We start from the raw sequence: 20,323 nt of genomic DNA, 5'->3' as shown, positions 1-20,323 counted from the left end.
ATGCTACAAAGATAGGCGGGAAAGCAAGTTGTGAGGAGAATACAAAAAACCTGCAAAGTAATATAGATAGGTTAAGTGAGTGGGCAAAAAATTGGCAGATGGCGTATAAAGTGGGAAATTGTGCAGTTTTGGGGAGCAAGAACAGAGAAGCAAAATATTATTTAAATGGAAAAGGACTACACAAATTCTGCAGTACAGAGGGACCTGCGTGTCCCCATATGTGAATCGCAAAAGGTTATCATGTGCCAGGCACAGCACATAATTAGGGAGGGAAATGGACTGTTGGCCTTTATTGCAAGGGGAATGGAGTATAAAAGTAGAGAAGTCTTGCTACCACTGTACAGAGCACTGGTGAGACTGTACCTGGAGTACTGCATATAATTTTGGCTTCCTTACTTAAAACGGGAAGTACTTGCATTGGAGGCAGCTCAGAGAAGCTTCACTAGGTTGATTCCATGAATGAAGTGTTTGCCTTATGAGGAAAGGTTGAGCAGTTTGGGCCTATACTAGTTGACGGCCATGAGGAGAAATTTTTTTCAGAGAGTTGTTAATCTTTGGAATTCTCTACCCCGAGAGCAGTGGAGGCTAGGTTATTGAATATATTCAAGGCTGAATTAGACAGATTTTTGAACTACAAGAGAGCTGAGGCTGTGATCAGATCAACCATGATCTTATTGAATGGCAAGCAGGCGCGAGGGGCCAAATGGCCTTTTCCTGTTTCTTATGTTCTTAAGTACAGCAGCAAATTTATTCTTAGCAAGGCCCCACAAACAGTAATGAGATAAATGCCTGATAATCTATTTCAGGCAGCGTTGAATAAGCAGCAAATGTCGACAGTATAGCACTTTCTTAGTACTGCACTGAAGTGTCAGCTAGAATATCTGCTCAAGGTTCTGTAGTGGAGCTTGAGCTCCTGATTTTACTTCACTGCAAGAGTGGTCCAATCGAAGTCAAGGCTATCTGGTAGAATCATGATTAACCCATTTCTGAATGTTTCTAATTACCATAGATAAAAACTTTAAAACTGAGGACTCGAGAATGGACAAGAACTCAGGATAGTTTTTAAAAATATTCTCCAGTCCTGTTATGGAATATTTTTTGAATTATGATCTATGTTAAAGCAGGCAATTATGCAAATAATGGCAATTGGCTACCTACTGTGACTCTACAAAGCAGGTTATTCTAGTTTTAAACAATAACATTTTGGAGTTTTTTTGTACATAACAAGGAATTGAATTTAATGTACTGTGTACAAAATCATTGTGAAGCTGTTTTACCGCTATCCCAAATTAATACATCTGGTTATTATACAAAAGTAAGACATAACAAAAAATTATCTTGAAAAGTTTTGCATGAGTATGCAAATATCCACATAATATTGTTGTTATGATCCCCATTGAGACCAATAACTTTTAAAAAGAAACTTGAATTCCCAGTGACTTTAATGTTACAAAACAATTTAAAATTTGAAAACTTGTGCAATTTCTTTAAGACTTTTACCGTAACAAACTAAGAGCAACACTGACTAAACATTATTTTGAAAACAAATTATACCCGTTTAACATTTTAAATACTAAAAATCTCCCCCCACAGTTCTACTTTACTCTTTCCCTTAAGTCGACATTTCGTTCCCCAGGAACCAATCCAAAGTAATTCTCAGCTCCCTTTTTCTTTCCCAGCTTCTAATCCCTGAACTGACTTTCATGGTGTGGACTACCCTTAAGATCTCTCCCTCTAATCAAAGCTTGCAACCCTTTCAGCTTCATGTACACCCTCAGGAACCTGGTCTCTTCAATCCGATCAAGTGCTCTCATCTGCATTCTTGTGTGGTGATCCATAGACACTTGCTACCTCCATCTATCCTCTCTCTCGTTCTCTGTTGGATTCTTGAAGACTAACCACTGTTTGTGAGGTTCAGTGATATTTTTTAGGAAAGCCTGTAACCTAGTCCTACAATGGCATTCCACAGAATCTTCCCGCCTCAAAACCCATCCCATGGCAACATGAATCATATGGGTCTTGTATCCAGGTCGAGATGCTAATTAGCTATCCTCTAGATCCCCCAACTCCATTCTATCTTGGGACTCAATAGAAAGTTTGAAGTATAACTGCTAATAAAACCTGACATTGCTAACACCTCCCTGGGACTTGAGCCTAACAGTCTATTCACAGAGCATGGCACCTGGTATGAATGTCTTGTACCTTCTGCCCAGTAAAACAACCTGGGCATTCCTTTAATCTTTAACAACCAAGCCACCTTTTCAGAGCATGACCCCCTTCATTCTTCCACTTTACCCTCAATTAAAGAGAAAGTCCCAAAACTTAACAATCTTACAAATTTCATTTTTGTAACATTATTCAATATTCCTGTGCTCCTTTTTAAGCAAGCTTGAGACGTAGGAAATAATTCATTACATATTTATCCATGTGCTAGCAGCTCAGTAAGTCTTTGTACTTACAAGTATGACATTTTTACTTCAAGTGTGATCTTAAAAACTAAAATTTTCTACTTTGTGATAATTTTGCATTTATTATTTATTGTGTCAATTTTACAGACGTTACATTTTCCATTTTTGATATTTCTATCTTTTGATTTCTTAGCCATCATTAAACCCTCCAGGAAGAACTACGTGTGATATAGTGCTTTTAAATCGATGGAGTGTGAGGAACTATGAAGTGCAGCGTGGAGATATTGTTTCTCTAGTGTAAGTAACATATCTAGTCAGTTTCAGTGGAATGTATATTTTTATGAACCACTTACCAGCTTTGAAAGTGTGCATTAGTTGCAAAACTCCTGCAGCGTTTGCTTAAAAAGTTCTCCTTCGAGCATAATTTGTGACTGGCATTGAAGTTTTTATTTAATGAATTCTTTAAAAGCACCATACTGTTAAGTATTTTTGATTTGGTTGTGATTGGTTAATTTTTGTTTGCTGGACTTGGTCTGTTCCTTGTGATTCATTACAACATGTCATCCAGTTATGAAAATGATAGATTGCAGAAAGCAGTACATAAATCTATGCTAAGCTTTGTACTAACAGTTTCTGTGTACTCAGTAGATTTTCTTGGCCATGTGGCATTTTGTGAATGGAACAATCATGAAACAGAAATGAAAGTGCAATGTATTAATATTCTTTTTAAAATCACCCGATTTACTTTCCTCTTGTGGTGTCTCACTTCTGAGAGTGCAAAAAAACATGATGCAAACTTCTCCATGATCTCATATGCAGAACACTGGATGAGTATATACTGCCAGTTTTTCGTCTCTAAATATAAGATGAAAAATAACTAAAAAAAGTCTTTAATTGTGGACTTAAGTGACAGATAACCCTCAAAGTGAATACTAAATTAGATTTTTTTTTGAAATTGTGACAGTGTAGTAAAATCAAATTTTGTCACATTGGTTTGTAATGAGAGTTTTTGCTACGTAAATCGGGTTGACAAAAGGCCAAGTTTTGTACTGGACTGATAAATACTGTATGGGCTTTTCTTTTAACTTTAAACTTCACTGGAATGCTTGAGTAAGTGCGCTCATGGAATAACACTGAAAATCAAATTGAATTATATAATGTGATTAAATTGAGCTGCTTAAGAATGTGTTGTTCTAGTGGTGAGGAAAACTGAATTAACTTTTCAAAAAATTACTTATTAATTTTCTTTGTCAACTTATTCCCTTTTATTTCCTAAAAACATAGACTCCATGCAGGGTTTCTATCAAGCACATTGGGCTGCCTACTTACTTTTATGATCCCATGGATACTGTTAATACTGAAAGAGAAATTCGAAATTACTGTTATTTACTGATAGCATGAAACTACAAGATTCTACATTTATTTTACTCTACGAGAATCAATTACAGCAAATACCTCTAAATGTCTTAGGTAATAACTTAGACTGTACATCGAAAAGCACAATACAACACAACCACTTATACTTTAAATTAAAATCTTCAGCTGAATCTTCCCTTTTCGATTATGATTCCACCCCCCACACCCCCAGAATGTCTTTAACTACTTATCAGTTTCTTGAAGGTAATCCACTTTCTTGGGATCCACTCCAAACGTTTCCACAACTGCCTTAAAAGGTCAGGGCCTTTTCAGGTCAAACCTGAGCTTCACTTGCAATTCCTGTGCAACGACTTAGACAGAAAATTAGAAACACCCCTGGTTTCTAAAAGCTCAAACTTCCTCGTCCACAGCTCATCTACAGCTCTATGCAAATTATTGTCCTCTGCCTTCTCCAAGCTGAACTGCTTTTCACTATGAGTGTTACTGTAGATTTCTTCCTCTAGCTCCAAGCTAGGAAAATCTTCCAGCTCCTTTTCCCCTCATGGACTCTGTCTCCAAACTGAGCATAAGCCTCTACCTGTGTTCCATGTGATGAATGATAAAATTAGTATTTTCTCTGTTTAAGGTGCAGACCTGGCTAACTCTTATGCTCCCTTAATTCTCAATCTGTCTCCAAGCTGAATGGCTTGTTTTTGTGAACAAAAACACAGAGCTAAATCCATACAACCTTTCTCCATTGCAATGTGGCATACCTGAGATGTTCCAAACTGAAATTTACATTAATTAACTTTTAGCTTCAAAACTAAACCTTTTGACCCTGAGGTCTTATCAATTGATTTATGCCCCTAGTGGAGTTAATGGCTCTTTTTCCAGACTTGCAGGTTCCATCAATAAGCTCTCTTGTTTACAAAGGTGTGTTTAGCTTCTTTGTTTTGGGAACTGCAATAAATACTTAAAATTCTTTTTTGAAATATCTATAGACTTCCTGTTCCGACCAAGCTCAGAGATGGGTCATCAATTGTTTAAGTTTTCTCACTTCCAACCCGAACTTTATTAACTAAACACAGATTACCCTTTGAACTGTCATTACCCCAGATCTGTTTAGCAGTTTTTTAACCATACATTTCAATATACCTACATTTAAAATTCAATTTCTAAACTGTAGGTTATTTTCTAAAACATATGAAGCATGAAATCAGCTTTTTGCAACATTATGTTAAGGGCATTGGATACATACAAATCTTCATTGTAATTTAAAACTGACCTATATATGTGAAAATTGTGCAGAATTTTCACTTTGTGGCCCATCCTTTATATTAATGACTGTTGAGTGTTTGCCAAAGGTGATGCCAAATCAGTATCTTCAAATATGGTTGTTGAGTTCCTGATGCCACAACCACTTAAGTGATCCTGAATCAGTCAATGAATAAATTAGGTGAACCACTCTGAACTAGTGTTCTAGAGAAGGGTGACGTGCAGGGATATTGCTCGTAGTGCTAAGGAGTGAAGTTGATTTATATGTTTTGGCTGATACAAAAATTAAACATGCCAGTATGTTAATTCAAATAAAACTTCTCCCGCCTATTTAATTAGACAGCACTTGACTGACTGAGTTTAATTTTCTCCTCACAAAGAATTGACCTGATCTGTTGCTTTCTATGCTGCACTCTTAATTGAGATACAGAGTCAAAACCTGAAAACCATTTATTTGCTGAGCAGCCAGTGTGCTCATGATTTGAATTTAGCAATTACTAAGCAGACAATTTGTATTCAGAAAAACAGAATTTAAAGCAGATATTTTTTTTCTTTCTGCCTTGGTTTCATTTTGCTGTCCATAAAGTACTCTTCTTCCTTGGTGCATCTTTGTTTAATGGCATGAAATTTATAGTCTCAAGATATAGTGAAATTGTTCTGTTCTTGACGGATGAAAAATAGTTGTGCTGATGTTTCTATGTCTAAGCAACTCCTGTGTGCCCAATTGCCTTGGTTCAAAACATTGTTGTATGTTCAAATCCCAGTGGCAGCATAATCTGGGCTCACCTGCAATGCTGTACTGAGGGAAACCTGTGGTCTTAGAACTGCATTTTTTATTTGCTCATGGTATGTGAGCATCGCTTTTTGACCACCCTTCATTGTCCTTGAGAAGGTGGTGGTGAGCCACCGCCTTGAACTGCTGCAGTGTAGTGCTTGTGCACACAGTGGTGTTAGAAAACAAACTTGAGGAATATTGACCCAGCGACAATGAAGGAATGGCAATATTATTTCCAAGTCAGAATGGTGTATGACTTGGAGAGGAACTTGTAGGTGATGTTGTTCTCGTCTGCCTCTGCCTTGTTTTTCCTAGGTGTAGAGGTTGTGGGTTTGAAAGGTGTTGTTGAAGGAACCTTGGCAAGTTACTTGTAAATGGTAAAAATTGCTGCCACGGCTCAACTGTGGTGAAGGGAGTGAATGTTTGAGGTGATGGATGGGATGGCAATCATTAGAGCTTTGTCCTGGATGATATTGAGTGTTGTTGGACATACATTCATTCAGTCAACTCGGGCGTATTTCAGCACACTCATGACTTTACCTTATAGATGATAAACAGGCTTTGGGAGAGTCAGGAGGTGAGTGACTCCATGCTGAAAACCCAGCCTCTGACCTGCCCTTATAGCCACAGTATTTATATGACCGGTTCAGTTACGTTTCTAATCAGTGGTAAGCCCCAGCATGTTGATGGTGGTGGTTTCAGCAATGATAATCACATTGTCAAGGGGAGATGGGTGGATTCTCTCTTGTTGGAGATGGTCATTGCTTGGCACTTGAGTGGCATAAATGCTAATTGCCACTTAGCAACCCAAGCCTGAATGTTGTCCAGGCCTTTTTGCACATGGGCACATAAAGTTATCTAAGGAGTTGTGAATAGAACTGAACACTATACAATCATTAGGGAACATTCTCACTTCTAACCTTATGATGGAAGGAAGATCATTGATGAAGCAGCTGAAGATGATTAGGCCTAGGATACTGCTATCGGGATACTGTTATCTTTCAGTTGGGATTTTCTGGTGGCTCAGCTGGATGTTTACAAACACATGACACTATTTAAGTAGTCAGGAGTTCTTTGTGTGGCCTGATCATACTCTCTTCTTAACCAATAACACCGAAAAGATTATTAATTCATGCAGGGCATAGGTAATACCACATCTGGAGTACTATGTATAGTTTTGGTCATTTTACCTAATGAAAGGGATATTTGCCTTTGCAACAAAGGCTCATTAGACTGCTTCCTGGGCTGGGAGGAATTTTTATGAGGAGAAATTGAGTAGACTAGGAGTCTAAATTCCCTGCAGTTTAGAAGAATGAGAGATGATCTAATTGAAGCATATAAAATTCTTAAGAGGACTGCCAGGGTAGATGCTGAGAGAATGTTTACCTCAGCTGGAAAGACTAAAACTAGAGATCACAATCTCAGAATAAAGGGTTGGCCATTTGGGATTAAGATGAAGAAAAATCTCTTCACTCACAGGGTTGTAGACCTTTCGAATTCTCAACCTCAGAGAGCCACGGATGCTTAGTTGAGCATATTCGAGACAGAGGGTCATTAGATTTTGGCTACTAAGAGAATTAAGAGACATGGGAATAAGATGGGAAGGTGGGATTGAGGTGTAAATTCAGTCATGATCTTATTGAATGGCAGAACAGACTCAAAGGGCCAAATGGCTTACTCAAGCTCCTATTTCTTGTGTTCTTACATTCTTATATCATTATTTATGTGAAGTTGTTGGTTTGCTCTATTAACCATACCACAAAGTAATCATTTTGTGAAGAACTTTGAACTTTTGACATGAGGTGCTATATAAATGTAAGTGGGGGGAGACAGCTCTCTAGCTCAATTAAAATCCATACACTATGTGGCGTAAATTATATGGCATACTTAGGAACAGGTTGGCTTCAAAAGTAACAAGCTGCAATCAATGCTTTTTACATCAGATCTAACATTCTGATTTTGGCTTTAGTTGCACAGGCTAAAAATGTGCCTTTGTAAGTCTTTGCTATTGACACAAATTCACAACCACGATGATAAAAGTTGCAAATGCAACTTCTTAGCATGTGTGTTGAAGATTCAAATAGGAACAGTTGGCTTGGTGTTTGTATAACTGCCACAAAGTGTATGCAAATAGAAGTACAGTACATTATGGCACTGACATTTTGGGCAGTGGGTTAGGATAAATGGGATATAATGGTGTGTTTTAAACCATTTTACCTGTTTCCTTTCATAATCGTATTTTATTGCTGGAAACCAAGAAAAGACCACCATAAATCTATTGAGATTGTATTTTACTTTACATTATCTGCTGTACTCCTGAGGCACTGATTGTGTACCAATTATATGTCCACGAATATAAAATCCTGGGTCAGTAATAATATGTGATCCATGAGATGACATTGTGTTTTGGTCATGCAAATTTTGTTAGATGGAGCAGTTCTAAATGCTTTAAAAATAAGCAAAAAATATTCTACCTTCACTGTGAAAGTAAGTCAGCACACAAAACAAGAGCATTCCTTTAATAACTGAGGAAAAATCCAAAAGCGATCTGTGATTGATTGCAATAGTTATGTTAAAATGGTGACATTTAAATGCATAGCTAATTTTGTACAATGCTCATTTTTATTGTGTGTAGGAACTTGGAATTTTCTCTCCTATTTCTGTTTTTTATTTCTGTCCAGAAGAGTTTTTAAGTGAATCTGTGTGTGCCTTAAGCATGTCTCTGTGATGTTGAACTGGTTAATTGATTTCTGAAGATCGTTTTCCACTTGACTTGTAATGATGATTCCAAGAATGGAGTCATGTAAGAAGAATTAAATATCATGCACACACAATTGGGAAGAGTTACAGTTTCTTTTATCCTCTTTGGACTAAATTTTGCTTAAAAGAAGTCAGCATATTCCACTTCGGCTTTGGAGTGATTATTTAGCTATATATATCTATTTGGTAAATCTGTAATTTCCCCCTTTTTTGGGGGCAAGGGCGAACATAATTTCTGTACACTACTGTAGTTAGTTCTCACTTGTATGAATTTTCATCAAAGGATTGAAGTTCTGTGCTAAGCCACAAGATGGTGCTGTGTAGCTGATTAAATAATATGGTTCAGCGAAGGCAGAAATGAAGTTCATAAACGTGAAGATCTTTAGTCTAAGGACTGGTATTGTCTGGTACAGAGTCTTGAACAGAAATCAAGTTAAATGAACAACTTAGGCTATTACTAGGTCAGTTAAAAATAAAATGTGTCTAGATCGTCAGTAAGTGGAATATAATTAAATTTGGAATGCACAGACTTGATGGTTGAAGATTTTTTGCAATTACTCTTTCTGCTATTGCTGCAAATTATGTAAAGTGATATTAAATAACTGCTGTATTTAAGGTTTCAAAATTATTTTGACTAATATTATCTATGATAATTCTACAATGTTATATTGTGTTTACGTTTTCATTTATCAGCGTGGGGGTTTAGTGCTGCGGCCTCAGCTCCAGGGACCCGGGTTTGATCCTGACCTTGGGTGCCTGTCTGTGTGGAGTTTGCATGTTCTCCCTGTGTCTGTGTGTGTTTCTGCCGGGCCCGCCGGTTTCCTCCCACCGCCCAAAGATGTGCTAGTTAGGTGGATTGGTTATGGTAAGTTGTCCCCCAGTGTGTCTCTATGTGGGTGCACGTGAGTGTGTGCCCTGTGATGGACTGGCATCCCGTCCTGGGTGTATCCTGCCTTGCGCCCATTACCTGTCAGGATAGGCTCCGATTCCCCATGACCCTGAATTGGATGAAGCAGTTCTGGAAAAGTGGGTGAGTGAGCAATTCATTTTATTTTATCGTTATAGTGTTTGTCAGAAATACCATTAGTAACATTTTCAGATTTGTGTTTTTAGCTATCTCCAGTCAATCTTGTATTTGCTGTACGTCAACATTTGTAATTAAATATTTATTGAGATGAGGTAGAATTAGATTTTTGTGATCTGTTACCCTGCCTTCATTCACAATTTATATTGCTACTGTTCTCACTAGGAATTGCTTGCAGTTCATATAATCTTTATCAGATTTTCACTCTGTCTTCACCCAAAAATATCTATGAATAGACCAAAACCCTTGCCTATAGCATACATTTCCTATAGACTTTCACCTTACTTATTGTGTCACTTTGTGTCAGCATAAGATATCAGCATTTTGCTGTCACACGTTTTGGATTGGAATGTCAAACAGCAGCAAATTGTAAATTTTGACATCCCACCCCCTTGGTTACGTCCAAATTATTGATAGCTACATAATGAACAGCAATTGGCCCCAAACTCAACTATAATGGGCCACACAATGTATTTCAAACTACTTTCTTAAAAAAAACCTGCCCTCAACTCCTAATCTCCTGTTTTTGTCCTTTTGAACTAATTTGCAACCCTCCTCCTAATTCCTTACTATTAGGCCACAATTTTTAGCTCGGTGTGCAGGCACACACCTGACATGCCCAACCGTGAAATAAAGCACATTGACGTTGGCCGAATGTGCCGACGTCAACGTGCACTCTCGTGATATTTTGGTAGGCGGGCGCGTGATGAAGATGGAGGCGCACCTGCCATTAATTAAGTGGCCAGTTAAGGCCCTTGAGACACCAATTGTCTCGGAGTTTACAAAGCCCGTGTGATTTTCAGGCTGTCGCACGGGCAAAATGGGCAGGTGGGCAGGCCACAATTTCAAAAACCTCATCCACAGGCAGGATAAGAGGGGTCAGAGGGCTTGTAAACGCGAGTAGTTTGTACTTAAGGATATAACTTGCTGCTGGTTGCGACCTGTGGGAGGAAAGCCACAGGCACAAGGAAGTCCAAGGTGGAAAGGGCCACAGAAGATGCCACTGTCCTGCTGCCAGTGTTTATAGACAGCGATGCAGCTACCTCAATATGTTTGAGGTGCAATGCCGAAGGAGGATCCCCCTCTCAAGGGAGACAGCGACCTCAATTTGTCAGAGGATCAGCCCTGAGATCAGCTCCAACTGTGTGAGTAGACACCCCATGCCAGTGGTGCTGAAGGTCACCATCTATGCGTCTGGCTCTTTTCAGGGGTGAGTGAGTGATCTGTGTGGAGTCTCCCAACCAGCTGTCCACAGTTGCGTCAAGCTGGTAATAATGCTCAGTTCAGGCGTGCATTGACTTTCATTCACAACCTTACAGGCGATGCTAGCCAGGCTGAGCGAGCCAAAGGCTTTGCAGCGATTGCTGGGTTCCCCTGCGTCCAGTGTGCAATTGGCTGCATACGTGGCCATCAAGGTGCTAGCAGGTGAGCCGGGTGCCTTTGTCAACAGGAAAGGCTTTCGCTCCATGAAAGTGCAGATAGTGTGTGACCACAGGATGCTGATTCTGCAAGTTGGTGTAAGATACCCTGGCAGCTCCCATGACACTTACATCCTGAGGCACTCCCAGGTGCCGAGGCTCTTCAGCGCTCCAGCCCGACTGGATGGATGGCTGCTGGTTGACAGGGGTTATCAAAAGGTGGCTCATGACGCCACTCTGCCACCCAAGAACAGAGGCCAAGCAGCGGTACAACAGGAGCCACGCCTCCACAAGAGCGGTGGTAGAGAGGTCTTCTCAAGATGTGCTTCAGATGCCTGGACCGTTCAGGGAGTGCATTCCAATACCCCCAAGATTGTGTGTCACTGATAGAGGTTGCATGCTGCGCTCACCACAATCTGGCACTGGTAAGGGGGGAACACAGTGGAGGAAGAAGATCTTGACGCAGCTGTACAGGGAACAGACTAAGTCCAGTAGTGAGTCTGAGGATGAGCAGGGTCAGGAGAATGCTGAGGGCATAGATGCTGACCTGGAGAACCTCCAGGTAGGCAGGGGCACACGGGGCACTTTGATCCAATGCACCTTCAGCTAGCCTACCATATAAGAGCCACCACCACATGCCAGGGCTGCAGGCTCCATACTCAGCCCCTGACATGACCAGTTCCTTGGTCAACAATGTCCACTATGTGTCATTTCAATAAAGCTTAAGGAGAAACACGTCCATCATAACATCATGGCTTACCCTGCATCCAGCAGCCAGTTGCACAAAAACACATTTAATTAACTGGTGCCTGGCAAACCTTCTACAAATTAACATTGACAGGTGTTTTCCATCACACCAATAAACACTGAACGGAAATGTCGGGGAAGCAAATATCACCCGTGATCAGGCCATGTTGTGATTAAGGTGCTTGAAGTTTTCTCTTGCAGGTGCTACGTCTAGGTGCTCCCCCCTCGCTGGCACCGGCATTGGAGACATCCTGCTCACTCTGCTGCCCTGTTGGCCTTGATGGCTTTGGCGAGCACCCTCTGGCCCGTGGAGCTTGTGCTGGCTCCGCCTGGGAGGGAGTGGCCAGTGCCATGGCTGGCATCTCCCCAGTTGCCGCAGCCTCATTGGATGCCATGGTCACTGGCAGAGAGACAGAGCAGCGGTTGCCCTTATTCGGAGACCCCTGAGAGGAGCCTGCAGAGATGACAGGCAGCTTGTGTGCTGACATGGCGTCGCTCTGGACCTCCCTGCTCGCCATTGATGGATGGACACCTAGCTGGGATACTGGGTGCCCAATCCATCTCCCACACTTACACTGACCACCTGTGGTCATTGCTGGTGTGAGGACTTGCAGGTCCCAGCACATCCCCAGGAGCCCCTGATTCAGTTCCTGAAGGTGTGTCTCCATGAGAGTCACCACTGTCGCCATGGAGGAAGCATTGCACTCGGCCATGAAGGTCAAAACATTGCTCAAGCTCCACGTGGACTCCTCCACAACGGTGACCATGTCACACATTCCGTCATGTATCTCCACCAGATCCTCCCGCACAACCTGCTGGATGTCCAGCATCCTTTGCCCTTATGGACGACTCCAGAGGCACTTCATCAGCCATCAACTGAGCATTGTCCTGGTCCCCAGCTTTCCTCCGACTGCCGGCACCCTATGCACTATCTGCCTCTGCCTGCACCTCAAGCGATTGTGAAGTGCCCTCCACAATGTGCACCGAGATAGTAGCTGGCGATCTAATGCCCATCGAGGTGCTGGTATCTGCACTGGTGCCTGCTTGAGAGAGCGGGTGTGATACAGGTGCATTTTGATCAGTGTGGCCCTCAGGGGTCCGGGGTGGGCCTTGGGTGGGTGGGCTTCCTCCTTCCATCCCTGGGGATAAGGGTTTCTCTCCGCGCCGCCACTTCCTCCAGGAGGTCAGTGAGTCACTCATCGGAGAAATGTGGGGTCAAATGCCCCGTCAACCTCCCCTCCTGCTTGCCGTGTCCACCCACAATGCTCTCCATCACGACTTCCGCATCCTTCGGTGGCAACCTTCCATGGGCTGCTGAGGCCACGTTTGAATTGGCCGCCGGGTTACCATTGGACCTGATGGACATTGAGCACCCGCCCCCACCCAGCCCTTTGCGTTCATTCCGCAGCTGCGTTTTTATGCTGGGTGAGCTTAATTAGCCCGACTGTGTAAAATCGTAGTGCACTGCCAATCACGGACGGTGGTCAGCTTCCTGACCACCCCCACCAGCCTCCGCTGATCCCGCATGCCAAGGGCAAAATTCAGCCCTTAATCTTCTTGTCTGGCCCGTTAGGTTTCCTAAAGCCAATGTGCACTACATATACTGCATTTCTCCCAATTATCCCCTCAGTGAGACAAAGAAGAAACAGAGAAGGACTGTTTTGTGTTAACAACCAAGCAGGATGCTGTTGAGAGCTTGTTTTCTGTTCGAAAGGAAGGGAACAGAACTGACAGGGCTCTTGGAGATTTAAGTTGCAGAGATGGGCCTTGCTGTGAAAATTGAACCCAGAAAACTTGGGCTGAGTGAAGAAGAAAGGAAACTTTGACCTAGTGTGGCAGGGAGAAGTGAGCCTGCTGGAGAACTGGGAGTTACTTTGGAATTGTTCCTGTAATGCTGTCTACCTGCCAGAAGTGCCTGATGAAAAGGGTTGTAAGACGTATCTTGGTTGCATTAGTTAGTTAATGTAAAAGTACCGTTTCTTTTAGTTTGGTGTATTAATTGCCTGTTAAGTAATATTTGATCTATGTTGACTTTAGTTTGTTACAGTAAACGTCTTAAAACGTGAAATCTTGTCCTTCGGTTCTTTCAGGCGGTTGCTGGGAAATGCATCTCTTTTTTAAAGTTATTAGTTTCTATGGCAATCATAACACAGCTCACATCTCTATTTGAGCAACAAATGCTGACACTCATCCTTATCTTTTTTTCATTTCACACATATATTCTTCACAGTCACCCTCCACAAATGTTTCCCATCTCTCCTTTTAACACAATCCATTTCTCACTTTCAGAACCCTGTTTTCTCTTCTGGCAAGAAAAGATAGTGCAGAGCTCCAGGGAAGGGGAGACAATGACAGGGTGGGTAGCAGATGGCACTCCAATGATAGCCGCCTTGTCGGCTACTGGGGAGGAGGTCTTGTTTCAGGAGGCTGAAGATATCAGCAATGACCTGTCATAAAAGCTTGAGCTTCTTGAGATGCTGGTGCTCTCATAAGTTGAGATAACTGACCCTCTGCCTGTGGACCTTGTGTTGGAGGTCTTGCTTCCTTCAGACTAGATCCTTGTGTCTATTCCCACTGCTGCCCCTCGTTTTCTTCATCAGACATCCAAGGTAGAGTCACATATCTGCTCTCTTGCTGCTGTGAAGGCTAAGAGCAGAGAATTGCAGATGACTGAAGCCCCAAGACAGGTGAATTGACTTCCAAAGCTACACCTTGTGCAGGATGATTCATGTCTGTTTTGACTTTCCTCTCTTCCCGTCCGTTTCATTATAACAAATCATCATTGCACACCTGCTGAATTGAATTTCCTTGATCTTGATGGATTTAGAGAAAGTTTTGATTACAGTGATTACTTTTGATGCTGAAATGCAATGTAGCAAGAATCAGGATGCAGATTTGTACCTTTTATTGCTTTCAAGGTAATAGCTGACCTGAGGGATGATGTGAGGAGAATCTGTACATAGTCAAGGAGCTTTACCACAGGGAAGGAGGAAAAATGAGAGGGAATGTCAGCTTATACCATGCAAATAGTTCTTAATGGTTAGTTGTAAAACAGGAGTAAGTGGGATTTGTAAGCAAGACATGGAAGTAAAATCTGTACACCTTTTCATCTGATACATTGTGAAGGGAAGCAAAATGAATTTGTATGGGAAACAGGGGAAAAAAGTACTATTACTAGAGATAATTTGCCTAAATGTAAAACAAAACTAGTTACCTGATTCTGCAGCATGTTGGTTACTGTGTGTGTGTGTTTTTGAAATAACAAAACCTTTAAAATTTATTTCATTTCACTCTTCACAAGACCTTTATTTTGATTCAATTGTATATTTGTCAAACTACCATATTGTCTCTCTCTGAATTTTAATAGATGTATGTTTAGCTTTCAAAATCCTATGTCTCAACTTGATTTTCATTAGCCCTTTGTCCAATTTTTACCCAAAATTCACCAGATTTTAATTGTATTTGAATCTAATCTTCAGAGCTCCTTAAAACTGCTTGTACTTTTACACTCCCCTCCCAACTGTAGGAGATGGGTGGTAACAGTAACCTATTTTTGAGAATGGCTAAATTGGGAATTCTCAATATGTCATTTGCACAAGTGAGTGTTGCACCCTTTCTGGCAATTATTTCCTCATCATCAAAATGGTAGTGTTGCTTTTTCCTGTATGCCAGTCCTGATACTGTGGGGCAAAGACAACCAAATTTTATTCATAATGGAGGAATGAAGTTTCATTTTACTGGCATGTTGCAATTTTGTGCCATTGGGCAGAATTGTCCCAGATTTGCACTAAGTGCGGAGGCGGGTGAGAAAAACAATGTTTTACCTGCCAGCCACTATGGCGGCTTTTTGTGTCATATCATCCTAAACCTGTTGCATTAATTATGCATTCCTGGAAAACACGCTGTTTCCATGGCGGGTGGCTCTGAGTCACCTACCACGCCATCATCTCACTGCATCATCATGCCAAGCACCACATTTAAAGTACAGCCACGCTCAGTGCTTCCAGCCCAGCACTGCAGCAAAGAAGACATGGCCCCGAAAGGCAGAAGACTGCAGCGCACAAGCGCCTTTTGGACGCCGTGGAGGCCCACTGTGATATCCTCTACCCCGCTCTGGCCACAGAAGGGGCAGCAACATTACCACTCCGGCTTGGAAGGCGATGACAGTGGTGATCAGTACCATTACCACATAGAAGAGATTGGCCATCCAATGCAGACAGAGGATGAGTGATGTCTTCCATGCCGCCAGGGTATGGTAACTATCTCATCATTCTAAACTTACACACTCAAGCCCATCACACATTCACTGGCATCTCACTCACTGCCCGATCAAGGGACGTCACAACCCATTCTCACACACATGTCCTCACATGTCCACCTGGACTCATCTCCTCTGGAGACTGCCTCCTCAGCCCTCACCATCTTGAGGCCACTTGCACAGATTAACGTGCCCCCACACACACCCTGGGTTACCCTCCTTCCACAGTACAGCCCTTATCCTGTAGCCTCTCCCTTGCCTGCCACTTCCCTCCCTTCCCCAAGCAAGCCCTAGCCCTGCAGCCATTGAAAAGCCACCCACATGTGGTTGATTTGACAGGTAAGGACCTGCCTGTGAGCCCCCCTAAAAGTGATGTGTTGCTGTCTGCGAAGCCTGATGCTGGTGACTGCGAGTGCTGACCAAAGCAAGGGAGGCCTTAAAGCCTTGAAACCTTGAAGTCCCAATCGAAGTGCAGCCTACCAAGTACACGCCTTATACATGCTGTAATGAAACAAGTCAGCATCTTTTCTCACCGACGTGGGCAGCTGATCCAGCCAAGGGGAGGGGGGACGATTCCGGTGGGCTGGCCTAATAATTATATGCAGATGTTTTACAATGAGGTCCTTTTACATAAAATGCGGCCTGCCATCAGCGGGCTGAATGGACAATCGCAAACTAGCTTCAAGATGGTGTGATTGTGCCATATTGTCCACTCATGCCCGCACCAGTGGGCACGGAAAATCCTGGCCATTGCCTTTCACTCAGTCTTCACTCGCCATTCATCTTTATCTTACAGATTTAAGTTTGGGCAGTGTGTAAATACTGATGGAGTTTAAGGCGTTTCTGAACAATGCATACCTTACATCTCCATATGAAAGGAAATGAGTAAACAGTGCTGCCTGGATTTTAAATGTGTTTGCTTTGTAAATTAAAATGGTGTTAATCTTTTCCTGATCCTTTGTGTGAAGTATGTGCAAAGGGGATAATCATGTTAACTTTCATTCATTTTCTCATCTTATTTATTTGTGATGATTAGATTTAGTGATTTCCCTGCACCTCATATTTTAATCATCACTGTTACAATATGGCAGGTGGTGTTTGCCAGACTGACCAAATCGTAAAGGGAAACTTGGCCACGCTATCGCAACAATTTTGCAATTTGTATTTATTACAAGAAGGTATGTGCACTGAAGTCAGAAGTGACAAGTCTACTACCACTTTTCGAGATTTTAAAGATTAAATTAAAACATTTATTAACAAAAGAAAATAAAATGTTAAACACACACAAGATTACAGTTACAGAGTTATTTAGTCTTATAACAGTTCTGAAAAGTTCTACTTAACTAGACTCCCAACTACACACCCCTTTCATGCAACAGCCTAAAATAGATTATTTATCTATAAAACATGCAGCAAAATTACCGCAAGCACCCACTGTTGCGGTAGGGGAGGTATTTCCCAGCTTCTTTCTCCCTCTCACTTGACAATGGAATTCCAAGACTTTTAACACAACCTTGCTTTCTGCACCTTTCAAGATCTCACACAGCCACCCCCATAAAGCTTTCCATCCTTCTTTAAATATATTTCCTGCTTTTTGATTTGTAAATTCCATTGTTTTCACCTGTCTTTGGAATTTACTTTTCCCAGAATATTAAAATCTTTCATGTTGTCATTATGGCCAGCACTTTTGGGAAGAATAGACTTAATAAATTTGCCTTATTTATCTTGCCAGTTGTAAACATCTTACCATGTTCCTTTGAAAAGCCAACAACCTCTCTACTTATGTAAAAATGCAAATTTCATTTTATTTAGCTTATCCATTAGCATTTCATATACCTGTTTTTTCACACTTAACCCCTTTGACAATTCAAACCTTGCAGTCTAATAATCTATAGTTTACTTAAATTATTCACACATACAGAAACACACACACGCACAAACATAAGCCTGCTTTAAAGTATCCCACAGTAATATCAGAAAAAACATGACAGCTCTTTTACAGTCACTCCAAGGTTTGATTGAAGCCTAGTTTAAAAATTGTAGGTCCCCCTGAACACATACTGTAAAGGATTATGAGTGCTTATATTGAAAGCTAATTTTTCTAGTTTTTTTTGTTCAAATTGACATCCATACAAACACAAACAGATGCAAAGTTGACGGTAATGGCGTAACATTTTCCTTGTCAGGGGATGATAGTGTATGCTAAAATGTTGATGGAAAATCTAGCTTTTCATTGCAGCTACATAAAAGAGGAAAGAAGAGTATGGAATGGAATACTTCAAACAAAAAATTACTCTGTCCTTCGCATTTTTTTGCACGATAAAGTAATAGAATCATCTTAAAATCATTTGCCACATGTTAACAACAGTGTTATGATTTCAGATTAGCCTAGGAGCTGTGCCCAACCACCTAGTCATACTGCTGACGTTGGACAATCTGCAGCCCAGCAGCAGTAGCATAGTGTGGCTGACTCTGGAATCCTTTAAATCAGTTTGAAGTCTTTTTCTGCTACTGTTTGTAAAGGAATTGCTACAGGACACCTGAGGGCTGATATCTCAAGAGTGCTTTAGCAAAGGGGCCAACTCAACCCTGGGGTCACATCAGCGAGAAAATTCATACTTTCTAAAAATATAATGAATAATATAAATATTCCTTGGACTTTCCTTCTGATTTAAGTACCTTAAAACCCATTTTATAGAGATTTATAAAGATTTTCTATGTAAGATCTGTATGGTCACTTGGCTGACTGAAGAAATCTTTTTGTCTTCTCCAGTTTAATTTGAGTACAATGATAAATTCGGTCTGCCTATAATCTAATGCTCTTATAACAGAAGCAAGTTAAATAGTATTAAATGTTTTTAAAAGATATATGCATTTTTCAGTTAAAAGAAACATTGTTGTAAAAACAGAAAATGCTGGAAATATCAGCATATCAGGCAGCAACTGTGGAGCAGTAAGCAGTTAATATTTCAGACTATTGGAAGGTTCTGATGAAAGGTCATTAACTTACAATGTTAACAGCGAGTATTTCCAGCACTTTATGTTTTTATTTTGGAGCTATCTCTGGACTTAACTATTTCAAACCTCTCCTGGATGGTCTCCCATATTCTACCCTCTGTAAACTGAGGTCATCTAAAACTCTGCTGTCCAGGTCTCAACTCACATCAAATCCTGTTCACCTACCATCCTTGTGCTCACCGATCTATCTTTGATTCTGGTCAAACAATGTCTTGATTTCAAAGTTCTCAGCCTTGTTTTCAAATCCCTCCATGACCTCACCCCTCCATATCTCTGTAATTTCCTGCAGCCCCACAACCCTTTGAGGTAGCTGCACTCCTTTAATCTGGTCACTTCAGCATCTCATTTTTAATCACTCCATCGTTGGCAGCCACGCCTTCAGTTGCCAGACCCTGAGCTCTGGAAATATGCCCTACATCTATCCACCTCCCTACCTCTCTTTCCTCCTTTAAGACACTCTTTAAAACCTAACTCTTTGACCAAGTGTTTGGTCATCTGTCTAATATATCTCATTATGTGGTTCGGTGCCATAGTTTGTTTTATAATGCTCCTTTGAGGCACCTTGGGTTGTTTTGTTACATTAGGCACTACATAAATATAAATTGTCAAATTTCCAGTATCCGCAGTACTGTATTTTGCTTTTATATCAGTCATTTGTTGCCATAGATGTTGGCGTGTAAGTCAACCTTTAAAGCCTTGAGAAATACCTCCAAAAACAGGGGTTGACTTATATGCCAAATATAAAAGTGAAATGCCACCGTGGATTTGGGAGCAGGTCACCATTTTGAAATGTTATTGGCATCCGACACGGAGGGTGGGTGTATCTTAAACTCACATGCATCTTCACAACACAGCATGTATCACCTGCTTGATCCCTTGTGCCCAGTTATAAAGTACTGGTAAGTAAAACATGCATTTGTGGGGTGAAAAAATTGAAGCTGACTACTAATACGAGTATTGCATGCCATGGCTGAAAAGGGGCCGAGTATTTGCAAAAACATGACTTTTGGGGCCTGAAAGATGGGGTCGCCTTATACAACAGGCCGACTTATACGCTGGGATTTACAGTACTTGCAATGTTCTACAGCCTTGAAAATGGTAGCTTTCTGACTAATGGTGTCACTATTAATACTTGTATACAGATGGAAGAAAAGCAGATGATTTCCTTTTACTGTTTCAAGTTTTTACTGAAAATTCTAGAAACCAAACAAGTTAAATTTTCTA

The 20,323-nt window shown here is 41.2% G+C and overlaps 1 protein-coding gene across 17 annotated transcripts in view; it reads left to right on the top strand.

Annotated features, from left to right (window-relative positions):
* Nucleotides 1-20,323, top strand: part of immp2l (inner mitochondrial membrane peptidase subunit 2) — a 660,141-nt gene that overhangs the window by 43,634 nt on the left and 596,184 nt on the right. For 15 of the 17 annotated variants that reach the window (XR_005946440.1, XM_041215711.1, XM_041215706.1 and 12 more), the window contains one exon: nucleotides 2,602-2,705. Coding sequence is in view for 16 of the 17 variants with exons in the window: in XM_041215711.1 (XP_041071645.1) it covers nucleotides 2,602-2,705 (104 nt within the window). In the remaining variant the exon portion in view is untranslated. Of the gene's footprint in view, nucleotides 1-2,601; nucleotides 2,706-3,692; nucleotides 3,826-17,172; nucleotides 17,224-20,323 lie in introns of those variants that run through there. The other 2 variants (XM_041215722.1, XM_041215715.1) reach the window with 2 other exon arrangements.

The sequence above is a fragment of the Carcharodon carcharias genome, chromosome 21 (assembly GCF_017639515.1).
Source record: "Carcharodon carcharias isolate sCarCar2 chromosome 21, sCarCar2.pri, whole genome shotgun sequence".
In the NCBI taxonomy this organism is placed as follows: domain Eukaryota; kingdom Metazoa; phylum Chordata; class Chondrichthyes; order Lamniformes; family Lamnidae; genus Carcharodon; species Carcharodon carcharias.
The sequence above is the reverse complement of the archived record's forward strand: the minus strand, read 5'-3'. Positions and strand labels throughout refer to the sequence as shown.